This window comes from Parasteatoda tepidariorum, chromosome 4, assembly GCF_043381705.1.
Source record: "Parasteatoda tepidariorum isolate YZ-2023 chromosome 4, CAS_Ptep_4.0, whole genome shotgun sequence".
NCBI classification, from domain to species: Eukaryota; Metazoa; Arthropoda; class Arachnida; order Araneae; family Theridiidae; genus Parasteatoda; species Parasteatoda tepidariorum.
Genome location: NC_092207.1, coordinates 56677498 through 56694442, shown reverse-complemented (window position 1 = coordinate 56694442; position 16945 = coordinate 56677498). Strand labels below are relative to the sequence as shown.

The window sequence follows — 16945 nt, the reverse complement described above, 5'->3', positions numbered from 1 at the left end:
CGTAAGACACGTATTTCCACATTATCGGTATTAAAACTGCTTAGTATTGGTGCAGGTTTAATAATAAGCAAATATATCATACTTTATATCTATATTAGCATATTTGGTACATATTGCATAATCCTTCAACAATTTAGTTTTGTGCGAAATATACTTATTCATGGCAACGAACTAAAGCCAAAATTGTAAAAACAAACAGAATTCTTATGAGATCTTGATAAGGACTTTAGAGCCTAACAATTTCTCCATCTGGCCTTTAATTTACTTTTAAAACTATTTATAAGTAATGGCGGGAAAAAGTTTATTTCTAATTTATTAAAATATGAATGCACTATCTTTGCTGCCACTGGAAAAGTATTTTCTGAAACTACGGAAAAGCCGCTGCTGAATTCTTTTTAAAACTGTTCCAGTTGCCATAATACCAGTAATACATTATTACCAAAATTAAGCGTCATCTGCGTAAGGCGAGTTTCTTCTTCGGTTCCCTTTAACGCAGGGGTTTCCAACTTACATGAGGCCGGGGGCCATAATTAAAAACACAAATCAAATGGCGGGCAGCAACTTTACCAAAATTTTATGTAGGACTCTTTTATGTTTGAAGGAACATTAAATATTACTGTTAGATTTTTGCCAAGTTGTACAAAACTAAAGTATTGAATTACAAATTAAAAAAAGAAGTAAATTTTTAAAAATATTTAATTGCATATTAAAAAATTCGGGCTACAATAATTTTAATGTGTACCGTACCCATGTATTAAACAATTAATGTGTAACAAATATCTAATTGTTAAGATATAAAACTTTAAGAAGGTTGTTATTAAAACTTACATAGTAGCACACAAAATGTTCAATGACAAAATTGAGGTTTGTCTGCTGTAACCACCAGAGAATAGATATTTACATTTTAAATTTAAAATTTACAAATGTGTGTGTAAATATTTTCGTCCAAAATGAGTCGTTTCAAAAAGTTAAATCGGAGAATTTCTTCGAGAAAATTTCTGATACACACATGATAAATTATATTCCCAAAATACAAAAAAATGAAATAAAACAGAGCAACATACAAGATTATTTTTGTATTTGAATAAATAATTTCTTGGATGCAAAACCTGAGAAATAATTTTTTTTTTTGCACCGTTGGTATGATGAATTTCACAGAAACGAAGAAATGAGATTTTTATTAACGAGAAAAGTATTTTAAATCCATATAGATTTTTTACGAAAATTGTCAGCAAGAAAATGACAACTAATATATTTTAGTTTGCTGGTCGGATGTGGCCCCCGGGCCGCCAGTTAGAAACCTCTGCTTTAACACATTTCCCATTAACCTTGCTTTTTAGCACGCAGTATCCTCAAAACGATAACCATTTATTTTGCTTTTTTGTAAATAGGTTACTTTTTTCTTTCATCTAATACATATTATCAACAAAAATTCAACATCATTGTCATTAATAATAGTTAGGCAATTTTGTACAATTCCTTTAAACGAATACTCAATTAATACTCCCTACTCCATTCATTTTGCCTTTTAAGTACATAGCTTATTTCTATTATTTCAATATGCATATATTGAGCCGTGGTGGCTCAGGGGATAGAAGGTTCGGCTATAATGAGGTGAACCGGGTTCGAATCCCAGCGATTGTTGGTCGATACGAATTCCGCACCCTGCTTGATAGTGCTGACTTAAAATATACTCAGTGGTAGACGGATAAGAGTCCCCTTACCGTCAGGCTAACCGTGGGAGGTTTCCGTGGTTTGCCTCTCCTTGTAACGTAAGTGCTGGATAGTTTCATCAAAAAGTCCTCCATTAAGGCAAATTTCTCCACTTGATCCAGGTGTTTCCTTGTCTTCTGGATTGGGTTCAAAATTACAAGGCTACGGAGCTGAGCATTAGTAGTCGTAAAACCGAAAATTGGGTCAGCTGTTTAACGACGAATAAAATATGCATAGATTATTTAATCTAAATTAATTAACAATCACTGGTGTCAAAAATAGTCTGGTTTATTAACAATCCCTGGTGTCACCATTCTAGTCCTACTTATCACTCTATATTTTCTTAATTGTTTGAGAAATTTTTAAATCAGAGAATGGATGTTTATGTTGTCTACTTGTGTTTAAATTATAGAGCAAAAGGAAGAAAAAAAAATATTATGATAATAGTGATAATAAATAGGTAAAATTAGTAAATTTAAAAAAAAAAAAAATTTGTTATAAAAATAACAAATTTTCTTTTTTTTTTTTCGGTTGAATTATTTGTAGCCCAAAGAAGGGGAAAAAATAATATGAATAAAAATAATTTAAGAAATGAAATAAATATGTATTTTAACAATTAGATTTTAAAAGAAACATTGGAATTAAAAGATCGTCATTCCGAAAACTTAATGATTTATGTCAAGAATTCTGGAAACTATCTTTATAATTTATGATATTTACTGAAAGCCGTTGCTTTTCCCAGAAGTGGGAAACGAGAAGTTATAAAAGACGTTGTGCTTAAAATAGAATGGACAGTAGTGCTGATGACACATGGGGTAACAGTTATAACCCTCTTTGCACCTGCAACTTCTTCATTGCATTTTGATAGTAATTCTCCGATTTCCTTCGCATTCTAAACCACTCTACGCTTTTTTTATGATATCTGGGATCGAATGCTAGCAATTCAAGGTCAAATTTTGTCCGAAAGACAAGGTCGAAGTTTTTTTTTTTGGTTTGTTTTCATCGTGACATCGTCGCACGCGTGCTGATAGTATGAAGACTATTTGGTTGCTATTTTGTGTCTAAAGGCTATAGGTTAGTAGATTTTTTATATTTAATACTTTCAATTCCTTCGGTTGACTTTAAATAATCTATATTATTTTATATGAAATTTGAAAATAGATAACTTACATTCAGGCCGGTAAAATGTACACCAACGCCGTTGGCGGAGAATTTGTCACCTTCGCGGAAAATTTTTTACTTGTACTGAAAAAAGGTAAGAAGAAAAAAAAGAAAAGAAAAAAGAAGAAAAAAAACCGCCCCTTTTAAAAAAAGTTTGCCTTTTTCAAAATCAGTGAAAAAAAAATTCATTTTTTCGTCTTATCCTACCAAAGCAAACACTATTTAAAATTACATTCACATTATTTAAAATCACACATCGTGATTACTATTTACGTGATTTAAGATCGCGCATCGTATTTCGTATTTTTACTATTTTATATCAAATATCGCGTTTCGTATTCGTTCGTGATTTAAAAGCCACTATTATGATTCGTATTCAAATAACTTTAAAATAATGCATCGGAATTCATAATCACGATCGAGATTCGTTTTCACGCGATTTTAAAATGAAACATCGAAATCCGTGTTTACTCGATTTTAAAATTAATCATCGATATTCGCATTAACGCGATTTTAAAATCAAACATCTAGATTCGTACTCACGCAATTTTTTATATCAAATGTCGAAATTCGCATTCGTGTGATTTAAAAATCACCCATTGAGATTCATATTCACACGATTTAAAGAAATAAATGAAATCTCGCATCGGTATTCTTAATAAAACGTTGATAACATTTTGTGGATAAATGCTCCTTACATACACATTTTTCTTTCTCTAATTTAAGGTATTTTTTCAATTATTTAAAAAGTGTTTTTTTTTTTTTTNTTTTTTTTTTTTTTTTTTTTTTTTTTTTTTTTTTTTTTTTTTTTTTTTTTTTTTTTGCACCTAACATTTTTGGTTTTCAGCTTCTATGGTTTTTTAAGAAACTCATCCCTATTGTATGGATCAATGGAGTTCTATAAAAATTTAACCTTTTTAAAAAATTCCGTGATTTTCTAGTTACAAGGAATAATCATTGTGTGAAGAAAGTTTTTAAATTGAGAATTTGTGTTCGCAGAGAGTTTTTCATTTTTTCTAAGTCTGCTTATTTTAGATCTTGTCTTTTTAACTTCTATAATGTTATTATTTCTTAACTGACTACCCAGAACGTTTTCCCCCCTACAATCGAATTCTATGAATTCTTGCAGTATGTATGATAAATCTTTAAAACCTTATAGCTGAAGGAAAAAAATCTCTAAAACTTCATAGCTGAGAAAAAGCGAAACGTATCAAACTATTACAACTTCTAAACCAAAGAAAAGACACCAAAATTATTTGTTAAAATATGAATTATTGATGAAGTTAAAACAATTAATATCAATTGTATTATAGACGACACTGACACATACAAATCTTAACATCAATAAAATCAAAAGATTCGTCCCACTGAGATCTCCGAAACTATTTGTGCGATTTTCCTTTATTCTTGTATTGTATATTTTCATTTTATTTAAAACGACAAAAACCAAGATTTCAAATAAATTTGTTGAATAAAGCCCACTGTAATAAAATTTTTAGAAATCGCACTTTCAAATTTTAATTATTTTGAAAATCAAACGACTATTCAAACAATTTGATGCAAAATTTTTATTAAACATATTTCTCAAACTTTTTTCATTATTTTGAAACCAAATTAATTACCAAAATAAGTGAAATATGTTATATTTAGCATTTTAATAATTTATGGTTATGAAATACACCATGAAACACCGGTGTTTTTTTCTGCGTTAAAGGTACTACCTTCTAAACACGACTCACTTCCGAACTATTAATTTTTTAAATTTTCACTTATTTGAAGTTATTTAGATCTAAGCGAAACAGTTATTCATCATTGAAATTTCTTTCATTTATAATATTAGTTATTGCTAAATTTATAAATTTGAATAATTTTTTTTAAAAATTTTAGGATTTAGTACAAATATAATTCCGATAATCTAACAGATTTTTAGTAACTATTAAGCTGTTTTTTATAATTAAAAATATATTTTTCTTTGTATCCAAATATATTTTCACCGTTTAAAAGAAACACTGGGACACCAGTTTCCCATCTGTGTTAAAGTGTTAAGCGTTACACACAAACGGAAAAACGAAAGGATTCCGTTTGCAAACGCAAGCATAAATCCCGTCCCTCACTAAAGTATCAAAGTGAACCCTACCGAAAAGCTATTCAGTCATCAAAAGAATTTACACAGAATGTGTCTGAGCTGTATTCAAATATGTCTGCGAAATTGTGTACCGAGCAGTTCAGGATTAACAATTAAAGATGTCCAAGATGAATACACAATAAAGGTGCTTTTCCAAAAAAAAAATTAGACGACAACCATTTTGCCAATGGGTAACGCTATCACAATTTTTTCAAAAATTGGTTTAAGTTTTGAAATAAAAATTTAATATATTTTTTATTGTTCTTAAATCTATCTATACCTTAATTTTTGCCCTTTAATAAAAGTAATAATAATAGAACAAACAGCGAGTACTAAAAATGAAATGTTTCAAAGAAGCTGGAGAGATTAAAAATTAGAATACTTCTTACTATTCGTGATCGCAACGAACTATAGGGAACGTTGTTGTATGAGACGAATACCTGCGATTTCTATAAGAACAGTCATTCAGTTGCTCTGGAGAGGTCTTTATTATAGCGTGTAGTATTATAACGTTCCTTCTTTATTGTGGTTTATTAAATTTAAAAGAAAAAAATGTTTAAAATTCTTTCTTGTTCAAGGCAAAACAAAATGGAATCTCTTTTTTTTAATTTTTATAGAAGGAACATCCAGAATATATCGAAAAAATATTTATAAATAAGCAAGGGGGGGGAAATATGTATCTTCATTATTGGAATCAAAGCCTAATGCCTGCGAAAAAGTTTTGCTAAATTTAGTGATGTAACATGAAAGGCTTATTTAAACTTTACATTCCATAGTTTTATGAATCATATTACTTCAAACATTAAAATGGGCAAAAAAATATACATAAGCCTATAATTTTATATAATTTAATTTTGCAAAAAAAAAAATTAANGCCTGCCAATTAAAATAAAAAAAAAAAAAAAAAAAAAAAGCTTTTTTATTGATTTATGTTATTTTTATCAGTTTAAATAATTAAAAAAATAATGAAAATTGGAATTCATTTTTCCTTTTCTGATTTATCCAATAATTGTATCTTTCAAAAATTCATGTCCCATAGGGGACTCGTAAAGACACTGGTTCCAGTTGATCACCGAAGTCACTGGCTGCGGTTAGTAAGCGGGTGGGTGACCCCTTTGATCAGCCTGCATATGGATCGAGGGTGGCGGCATGGCCGTATTAAGCGTACTCGGGGCCCTAGCCTAGGCCATTCAAATTTTTGGGGCCCTTAGATTAAAATTTTTTTTCGTATATTTTTTATTTATACAAATATAAAAATATTTATGTATCTTTTCATTTAAGAAAGCATATTTAAAATAAAAATAGATAATGATAAATTAAATTTTACTTTATTTTATTAAATTAGAACTAAAAAATCATAACATTTTAAAAAATCATTGTTTTTCTTAATTTTTTAAAATTTATTTTCAAAAAATTCATTTTAAGGGGGCCCCTAGTCATTGGGGGTCCCAGGCCTTGGCCTAGTCTGCCCTAATGGGTAGTCCAGCCCTGGGTGGCGGGGTCGGTCCTTGTTAAATTGTTCCACCTTAAAGTGCTCGACATCGCGCTCATGTCGTCCTACCAAATCGGAGGAGCGATCTTCTCTGCAGAGGATCAAAATTTTGCTGGCATGTTTTCGAATCATCCTCGGGGATGTTTCCCAGACTGTTGCCGATTGTCCATTGTGCAGCTTTAGTGCGTCGTAAATAAAGTACATACCTACTCACTTCAAAAACTTATATGTAAAAGTTTTAAAAAAAATGTGTTTTAACTAATATTATACTGATTTGTTCGAGTGATAAGTCGTACGAAATTCGCTTGAAAACTTTACAGCACATTGTTATAAAGATTATTTGAAAACTTATAAGAATGCTGCTTTCTAACTGCTTGCTTGCTTTCATTCAGTTAAAAAATGACAAGAATGGATTTGTCTTAAATTTATCCAATAATTATCCAGTTTTTCAAAAGATTTTTTTGAAAAAAGTGTTTAATTTAGCTAGGATCTGAGTGATACCATATTGTTCAGTTGAAACTGTACTGCGCTGAACATATGTGCATAAACGTGCAGGATGTTGCATGAAAGTGTTAAACCACTATATTGTAATCATCTGGTGAAGAGCACTAAGGAATATGAAAAAAATAAATGTTAAAAAATCTACAGGAGGAAAGTTTTTAGAAAAAAAGTAATAAAATAATCAATCAGCATTGATGAAGTTTAATTAAAATTGAAATCTCGATAGATTATCTATTTATTTAGTTGAATTCATTTCTTTTTATTGTTCACCTTTTTAATGCAATATTTGCATTTAACTCAATATTTCTTGAAGGCAACATTTCAATTTACGAACAAATTTATTTTTCCCTACATAATTTTAAGGTCAAGTGACTCTTTTAGCTCTTAAAATCTTCAGCATTTTAACTGCAGAACTAATTCCCTGAAGTTGCAATGAGTAATGCATGGAAAATAGCTAGCTGATCGAAAAAAATAAACAAAAGAACTCGGGACTGGTTAAGATAATCAGATTTTATTGAAACTTCATACTATATCATCTTGCTGATAGCAACGCGTTGTCAATACCACTTTATGTCTTAAGAAAATTAAGTTTTATATTTAAACGAGATTATACGTTACAGAGCTGAAAGAGCAATTAATGGATAGCGCATAAATCCGGGAGATATTTTAACTAAGATCTAAAATTGAATTTGGTAAAATGTAATGGAGGCACTTAAAGTGCATTGACTACAGATAATGGAAAAGTTATGTTGATGGCGCATTTGCCTTAATCCGGCTGCGCTTGTGTGACGTTTGAGTTTTGAGATCATGTCATAGTTGCCTGCCGACGGCTATATATTGAAACCATCCACTTTAGAGAGCACTTCATCGACTTTTTATTACTGATGAAATATGATTTGAGTATGTGGTTTGCCAGTTTGGGGTTTTGGAATTGATCTGCGTTTAGTCCCTCGACACTTTGGTGAAACCCGTCTTCTAGATTGTTTCAGAATTTTTCAAATCCTGATGTAGTTGGGTCTTGGTCTTACCTTCGAACTGTAGACCATTTATTCGTAAGTAGTTTTTTTTAAAATCTAGTTTGATTGTATTTATTTAAATTTTTTAATTGAACGGTATATGCTTTTTAAGCGAAGTGTAGAAGTGTTTTTCTTGGTTAATTCTTTAACGCAGATGAAACATCGATTAAACTGACGCTCTAGTAATAAACAAAATATATGTTTTAATTATATAAAAAAAATAGTCTGGCATACTAAAAAGAAATCTGTTAGATTATCGAATTTATATTTGCACTAACATATAAATTCCAAAAAAATAAATAATAATTATTTTTTGCATTGATCTTATTTTCATTGTTTAACAGTTATTTTTATTTTTACATTTCGAAAACTTATTTGCTGTTACCGAATTTTTTTTTTCTGGATAAATTTTTATTTTCAGTGAATTGATTGTTTTGATTGGCATACAAAATGTTTGGAGAAATTATTTTCATATTTATTGTTTGTGTTACAATTTCTATGATTTATTGATTAGTAGAATTTAAATTTTTGTTTTACTTAAGTGTTTAGGGTTAGGAAAACTATCAAAATGTAAAATACGATTCACTGCAAAATAAAAAAAATTGTGATCGCCGGTTACTCATTGGCAAAATGGTTGTTGTCTAATTATTTTTTTGGAAAAGCAACTTTATTGTGTTTTCATCTTGGACATCTTTAATTGTTAATACTGAATTGCTCGGTACCCAATTTCGAAGACATATTTGAATGCAGCTCAGACACATTCTGTGTAAAATATATTGATTACTGAATAGACATAAATCAGCCAATCGAGATCAATGTTAACATTTTCGGATTGGTACAATGGTGTTTGATGGAGATTGTAAGCTGCTTCATACACCTGTTTCGGAGTCACAAGTTCATACATGAAATATGATTTGAAAGCTAAGCTTTTTTTTCTTTCAATTTTACATGAATAGTGGAATGAATAATTTATATAGCGTGGAAGACAGTTTACGATCTTGTGCAAGTTATTGGGTATGTTGACAATGGATCCTTTTATCCCTAACCTGGTGATCAACACCCAGTTCTCGTATTTGCATGAAAGGGGTTCGGAGAGTCACCATTCGCTCAACGGAGAGTTCAATTCTCTCAACCTACGCTCTTTGGCTTTTTCAGCCTCGGTAAGTTCAAGCCTTGGCATCGTTTTTTTCTTGCTACATTTTACAACTTTTGGGACCGTGTTAATCAGTTTGGACCCTCTTTATTTGTGATATTCACCTGAATTAGTATTGAAAATTACCCAGTTTGAACTGTCGGTTAGAGTTTCTGATTCTTCATTAAAACAATAAAAACGAAAATATCGTTCAAATGATGAAATTCTCCTTTATTCACAACTCAAGAAGTATTTATGGAATTTCTCTGGTTCCATTTCTCAAAAATAAACTCACCAACTTAATGCATAACAAAATTAAAAGTGAAAAAATAAAATTCTAAAAAAAACTATCTAACAGCAGCGGTTACCTTAGCAACGCATGCGCACTGTTTACTATTACTCTTGAAAAGTGAGGATGCCATGAAATCCAAACCAAGATTCATTTTGCCAATGGGTAAAACAAAAAGAGTAAAAAAAATAAAAAAAAGAATAAAAGAAAGAAGAAAAAAAAAATTTAAAAAAAGTCATCTTACCCAGAGTTCATTTTAATTCTGGAATCCTTCAAGTCCTTTAGGAAAAGGTTTGCAACATAAAAAGTTACTACAAAAATAGTCATCACATATGCTCTGACTTTAGGAGTGAGCCAATTGCTATCAATGTAGTAGAGAGTTTAGTGAATAATTGATTTTATCGGACCGAGGAACCCAGACTGTTTTGGCCAAATTAGCAAGTGACCGTCTTAAGTGCCTTACTTTTGAGGGAGGCAGAAAGATCTTCCCTTCTTACAGAAAATGCTGTTTTCAAGCACCCTCGCAAGCATATTCTGATTTGCCTTGGATTTTCTAAGGTGAATAGTGGATCTTACCTCAGATCCCCTTTTTGTTGCGGATTTCCTTGCGGCCAGCGAGCTTCTGAAGCTTATCTGACATATGCCAGATTTAAGAGGATAAGCAACAACAAATATAATTTTTTTTTATGAAATTGTTTTCACCACGAGAAACAAATATGATTGGAAAGGACAGTGTGCGTAGACAAGGTGATATGAGTGAATGAAGAAGTGACATAACTTGAGTAAAGAGGAAAATAGCATAAATCGTACTCCAAAATCCTTCTATCTCTGATTTCTTAAGGAGTATAGAGTAGAGAACAATATAGCGCAACGGTACCCAAATAGTATTCTATCTAAGGAATCCTGGGGTTTCCGGAAATCAGTACTTTTTATAAACCAGATATGAGTTTTGAAACCTCAGATTATATTTAAATCCAACCTATAATCGAAGTAAACCCTAACTTGACTTATTTCATTCATTTTCAGCTTATCTATGTAGGCCAGAAACGAATCATAACTAGACTAAATGTAGCACATGGATTGCTAATTTAACTGTCAGACATAGAGCTTAATTTAAGTTAAATGATGAAACGATTAAGAATCTTCATTCCTCTAATCAAGTATTTTAAATATAGTCTTATATAGGTTATAACGTTCGCAATTACCTTAAATTTTATTTATTAAGTTGGGATCTTAATTTTATTCGTAAAGTTTTTTCGCTCAGTAAGGTGAGCCGGGGGCGATGAATATTCCAAAGAAAATAAGAAAAATAATAACAATAAAAAGCTATCGAAAGTTAAGTATAATGTACGAACACCGCGGGAAATTCGTCTCAAACAATCGGGGGTGTTTTTAGTTTTACAAAAAAGAAGAAAAAACAATCAAAATTATACTCAATCTAACGCCCAGGTCTCTCTGACAGAGATTGATATGAGAATTTCTTTTACTGCTTCGTACAGCCATACTTTTCCCGCGATTTTTCTGCGTTTGATTTTCAGCCATGCTGGTTGAGTGTCTTCAGCTTTTTTTTTTTTCAATTAGGAAAAAAAAAGTAAATAAAAAAAAATCAGCTTTTTCGAAGAAAGTTAATCGTTTTCAAATACCCAAGAAAGAAAAATGATTCATTTTCATGCTTTATTCTACCTACCCAAACACGTTTTAAAATTACATTGATTTGACTTAAAATCCCACATCGTGTTTCGTATTTTTATGATATTACATCATATATCGCGTTAAAAAAAACCGATATTATTTGTGTTCAAATAACTTAAAAATTATGCAATGGAATTCGCATTCACGCGATTTTAAAGCCAAATATTTAATTTGCATTCACGCGATTTTAAAATCGCACATCGAGATTCCTATTCATGCGATTTCAAGATCAAATATCGAGATGCTTATTCGTGCGATTTTAAAATTGAATATCGAGATTCGTATTCGCGTGATTTAAAAACCACACATTTATATTCATGTTCACAAATTTTAAATAAATAAATAAAATCTCGCATTGATGCTTTTAGATAAACGTTGATAAAATTCTGTGGACAAATGCTTCCTACATACATTCCTGCTTAATTTTCCGGCATTTTTCTAATTATTTAAAAAGTGCTTTTACATATAGCAATTTTGGATTTCTATTTCTAGCTTCTTTTTTTTTCAAACTCACCCGTGTGATAGGAATCATTATATTCATAAAAATTAAATCATTTTTAAAAAAATAGGTAATTTTCAAACAAATTTCGCCAAATAGTTGGCGACAAAATGGTTAATTAATGGCTTTCAGAAAGTTTTTTAGTTGAGATTTTGTGTTCGCAGAAAGCTTTTCATTTTATGTCAATTTGGCAAGCGAATATTGAAATTGAAAACTTATACAAAACCGATCGTTCATGGCTGAAACAAAGAATCACGAGTTAAAAAAATAATTGAGTAAATAAAAAAAAATTTAAGTTTACGAATTTTCTCTACATACTTTGGGTTGATCAGAGATCTGTCTTCCAGATCCTCTCAGAACTAAGAAATAGGTTGAACATATGCTTGAAAGCTGACATTTGACGAACATTCTTGTATTCGGTTAATGTTGCATTCGTTAAAAACTGCTACAGCTTCATTGCAGATAAGACATACTGGTTTATCTTTTGCAACTGTAAAACAATATTTAATTTTTGCAACTCTCAAAATCTATCTATAAAAAGTCCATTCATCATTGAACGCACAACACTCTGAATCAATTTTGCGTTTTTTAGTAGCCATTTTGGGGTTAAAATGTTTTACAAATAACTCAAACAAGCATTAGCTATTTTATACATTTAATTATTTACAAAAACGTTACATGTGTGCAATCTTTCCATGCGCAATAAATAGTGTTAGAACTCACGTCAGCAGAAAAGTCCACTCAGTGGAGCTTAAAATACGCAGTCTGCCATATATTAGATTCCACATGTCTGCTCCTCGAGAAAGACAAACGCTCGTTGGTGCCAAGATACGGCTATTCTATAAAGAATTGCTACTTTCAATATTTTATCAATTGAAGCTGTCTGCGCTAGCTATTTCCATCAATGTTTTGTAGAACAAAAATAGAGAAAGTAAAAAGGTCATCAGTACTTTGTTAAAAAAGAAAGAACAAAACTTTAAACAAAGTAGACAAGAAAATGGATGTATAATGTATATTGTTTATATTCATATTCGCCACGGATCGGCAAGTTAAAATTCTATCCGCGGGCCACAGTTAGCTCGCGGGCCGTAGTTTGCCTATCCCTGGGTTATCCAATAGAGGCGAGCCTACGCTAACGTAAAAGTTTCAGTTCTGATTTTAACTTACCACATTTCCTCCCACATTGACTAGAACACCTGTAATTATACTCAAAATCAATCATTTAATGAAAGCTTACCTGCAATTCGAGCACTAGCATTGAATACAGGTCTTATTTTAGTACTTGAATTTTCTTGGACCATCTGACCTATGAGGCAAAAAATGAACACTTTCTAATTTATTCTCCGTCACGATTTCAATAATTTCCAGACAACCAACTATCAAAAACCTCACAATAAGCATTAAAATTTCCAGACTACATTAATTTCTTTTTGGAATTTTTCGCATTAAGTGCAATATTTTTATTGCTGGTTAAAAGCGAACTATTCGTAACCGAAGGGTAACTCGATTTGATATCTTCCCATAGAATTGACTTATAATTGTCTCCTCAAAATATTTAAGAGTTTCTTTTCTCGAATTTATTCTGACTCATAGTAGGATCGGAAATACCCTATAAATCAAGGCGCCTTTAAGTCTGCGATTTCTCTTTCGTTGACAAGAAGAGAACAAATAATAAGAGAAGCTTCATTCTTAATTTTATGCGTATCGCATAAATAATTTCCTAAAAAGCAATTTATGAGCTTCGTTTCTATACCCAACAGACCTGAACTTAAATGTATAATTTTCTTGTTAATATTATACTCGCTATATCTGCTCCGATTAATAATTTTATTTCTTTGTCAACACGGTATTTTATTTTTTCCGTTCTAAATCGCTTAAACTAATTTTAAAATTATTTTACTCTATGGAATTTGTTTAATATTAGAACAAATCGTATTTTGATTTAACACTTGAAATTTATTTTTACATTTATAAATGAAAAATTAAAATATTAAGTAAAAATATATATCTATTTTTTTTTTTTTTTTACTTTTTCGCAAAGTTTTAATTGGTGATGTGTTTAAATCCTTATTATTAAAATTGTTTCCCCATCTGTCGCATACTCATAGTTTTACTGTGCTGCCAAAAGGTAGGTTTTATTAATGTTATTTATCTGCTGTAATCTGATAACGTAACTTAGACCGTATTCCATTACAAAAAACCAAAAGTACCTCTACACATTGAGATCTTTGAAGTTTAAAGACGTGGCAAATTGTTCCATAGTTAAATAAGAGCGTTACTCAAAAATATCAGTTTTTTCAAAAATGTTTCTTAAAACTTTTATCCACTAGGTCTTTAACTCAGTTTTTGTTATAGTATGATGAAATTAGTGATTTTCAGAATATTTTTTTAGTTAAATAAAGCTGAAATAAGGTATTATTTCATTAGAAATCTCAAAAATTTCAAAAACGTTACTTAAAACTTTTATCTATTAAGGGATCCATTAACTTTTATCCATTGTAAAAAAATGGAAATCAATGTTTTCTGCTGCATGCCACAATGTTTCAATTGAATATTTGCACTGACGTCTGTTAACTTTGCTCTCAGATTACGGCACGTTGTTGGTGAAAATGTTAATTATTTTTAAAAAAATTGCTTTACAGTTTTCCCAATTAGGAGCGCCTTCTAGTGATGAACTTTGTAACTAATTTTGAATTTATATGAGTTAAAATAATCTTGTTTTCTGAGCAGAAAGCAGCAAACTGTACATCTCTTTCTTCCTCCTTTTTTTATATGAAGTTTCAATTCGCTGGTTATTTTTCATGCACTTTGTCAACTTACTCTCTCATTTAAAAAAAAGAAAATACGTAAAAATATTAAAATATTAGGAGACGCGGTCTGCATAAATTATTACCGACTTATCTATTCTCCTGACTTATCTATCCTCATGATAAGACTTGATACAAAACATGTGCGGAAGTTCTCAATTGAGTGCTTATCTAACAAGTGTTATATAAATGTGTAAATAAAAAAAATTATAGACTAAACATAAATTGATAAGTTTCCTTAATATTTTATTGTGATTATAATTTTGTTTGCTTATCATCATTTTGTATTCTTTTTTTGATTAAAATTTGCATACAAATGTGATAACATGATTGAAAAAAAATCTGTAGTCGGTGTTTCCGTTTGAAAGTATTGTTTAAAGTTTCATTCTCATTATGAATATTGTATAGCAATTTCTGAAAATTTCAAATCATTTAACCAAGTTAACAGTCGATTTTGCAATCAATTTTTGTTAATATGGAAATAAAATGTGTGGGTATTTTTGAATTCTTTGTATAATTTGTAAGTTGAAGCTTAGAATGTGCACTATATTTTTTAATGATTAATTACGTATTTGCTAATTTTATGCCTCCGTTGAACTAATTTTATTTATTAATTTTATTTTTGTTTATTTTTAGAATATGCTGATTGCCATTAAATACTAATCGTCAGGATATGTTGTTGCTGCGTGAAAATGGTATGTAAACATCTTTATGTTTATTATTTATTTATTTAATTTTTTTTTGTAATTTTTTATATCTTTGTAAAACAATACAAGTTGTTTCGCGATAATCGTTCTTGATACATGTTTTTTTAGAATCCGTGTAAAAAATTAAATAAAAAATGTATAATGTATATTAGGGCAGTGATTCCTATTCTTTTACGGGTATGGAAGCCTAAATGATCGAACATCTTTTGGAGGAATCCTTAGTTTATAAATATAATTAGTAGCTGTGAATTTACTAACAGAAAGAAAAACTATGTATTTTGATAAAATTTGATGTAAAGATTGAAATTTTTCATTCATCATTTTATCAATAATAGAATTAAAATTATAGGTTTTATCTCAAGTGAATGAATTCGTCGGAGCATAGTCATCTAGACTAATTCTGAATTTTTTTTTGGTGCATGCATAAACTGACTACGAATAAAATACGCTAATTAATATTTTTCGAAAAAGAACTGTTATTAATGTTGAAAATGATTATCAGAGAAACATAATTCTTTAATTTTGAATTTGGTTATTATATTTTTGATTGAAAAATTCGATGAGAAATACTAAAGCAAATTTTTTTTTTATAAATGCTTTCTATTTCTTAATTTGTTGAACATAAAATTATCTGAAGAATTTTTTTTTTTTTAAAGCTTGCTTTTTCTTTCTTTTATTTTAATTCATGTTTTACTTGAATAATTTCATAAAAATAACCAAACTATTAATGAATAATGGCTTATTGTCAAGATAAAAGCTTAATGACAAGTTTCAGAAGTCATTGCTGGTTTAAAAAAAATTATATATACCCATGGAATCCCTGAGAGCCTTTCACGTGTTTCGCGGAATACCATTTAGGAACTATTGTATTAGTGGACGCAAACTACTATTTAAGTGAGGGTAAAGTGCTTCTGAATTCCAACCAATTCTGGAACAGACCGAAATCAAAACCAATAATCAAAAACCAATTTACTTTTTTAGTGTGACTAGAATGCATCTTCCTTTCCCTGAAAAACACCTTTTAAGCATCATTCTCAGCTACATGGGATTTGAGATAATTATAATCTATCCCTAGCTCCTATTGACCTCAATAAGGATTGGTGAGAGTTTGAAAACCATTTTTTTTTTTTTTACTTTCGAGCTCTTAAAATGCTTGTTTTTTGATTTCTTATCTTACAAGAATTTGAAAAATGCATAGTTAGAGTGGTTATTACGGAACACCCTGTGTATGAAACATTGGGATATGAAACATCGATAGAAAAGGTATTGAATATCCCCCAGTCCCTTTTTATATTAGAGCTCTTATTTTGTATAGAGCAGGGAGGTGTTTTAGATATTTTTTTGTTTAATTAATAAAACTAGATTTTGATTTAGTTTCCGAACTATTTACTCCATTCGGCAATATCTCTTAAAAGACATAAAATACAAACAGGGTAGGTCTAGAGCTAGGTACCCGGAACCGGTTGTTGGTTGGGTTCGCTGTCTCCCGCCATTTTCTTCCTTTGTTCTATCTCAAAATGTGTTGACAGATGTATTCAACCTGAGCCATATAAAAGAGTTCTAAAAGAAATATCTTAATAATTAGTTCAATAATGCAGCAACCGACCTGCCATAAGTAAAAAGAGAAAACATTCCTCTGTTCAACCCTAGCAGTAGTTATGGGAGAGGTGGTAAATCCGTGTGAATTTTGAACCCAATCCAGAAGACAAGGGAACTCTTGAATAGAGTATTGGGAGAAATTTACCTTCGTGGAGGACTTTTTGATGGAGCTAACCCGCATTTGCGTTACATGGAGAGGAAGACGACGGGAG

At 30.2% G+C, this 16945-nt stretch overlaps 1 protein-coding gene across 4 annotated transcripts in view; it reads left to right on the top strand.

Moving 5' to 3' along the window:
- The window catches only part of LOC107449406 (zinc finger MIZ domain-containing protein 1), a 225321-nt gene that overhangs the window by 23242 nt on the left and 185134 nt on the right, over positions 1-16945 (top strand). For all 4 annotated transcript variants that reach the window (XM_016064919.4, XM_016064918.4, XM_043052737.2 and 1 more), the window contains exon 2: positions 15064-15122. In XM_016064919.4, the coding sequence (XP_015920405.1) occupies positions 15120-15122 (3 nt within the window). In that variant the 5' untranslated portion in view covers positions 15064-15119. The remainder of the gene's footprint in view (positions 1-15063; positions 15123-16945) is intronic.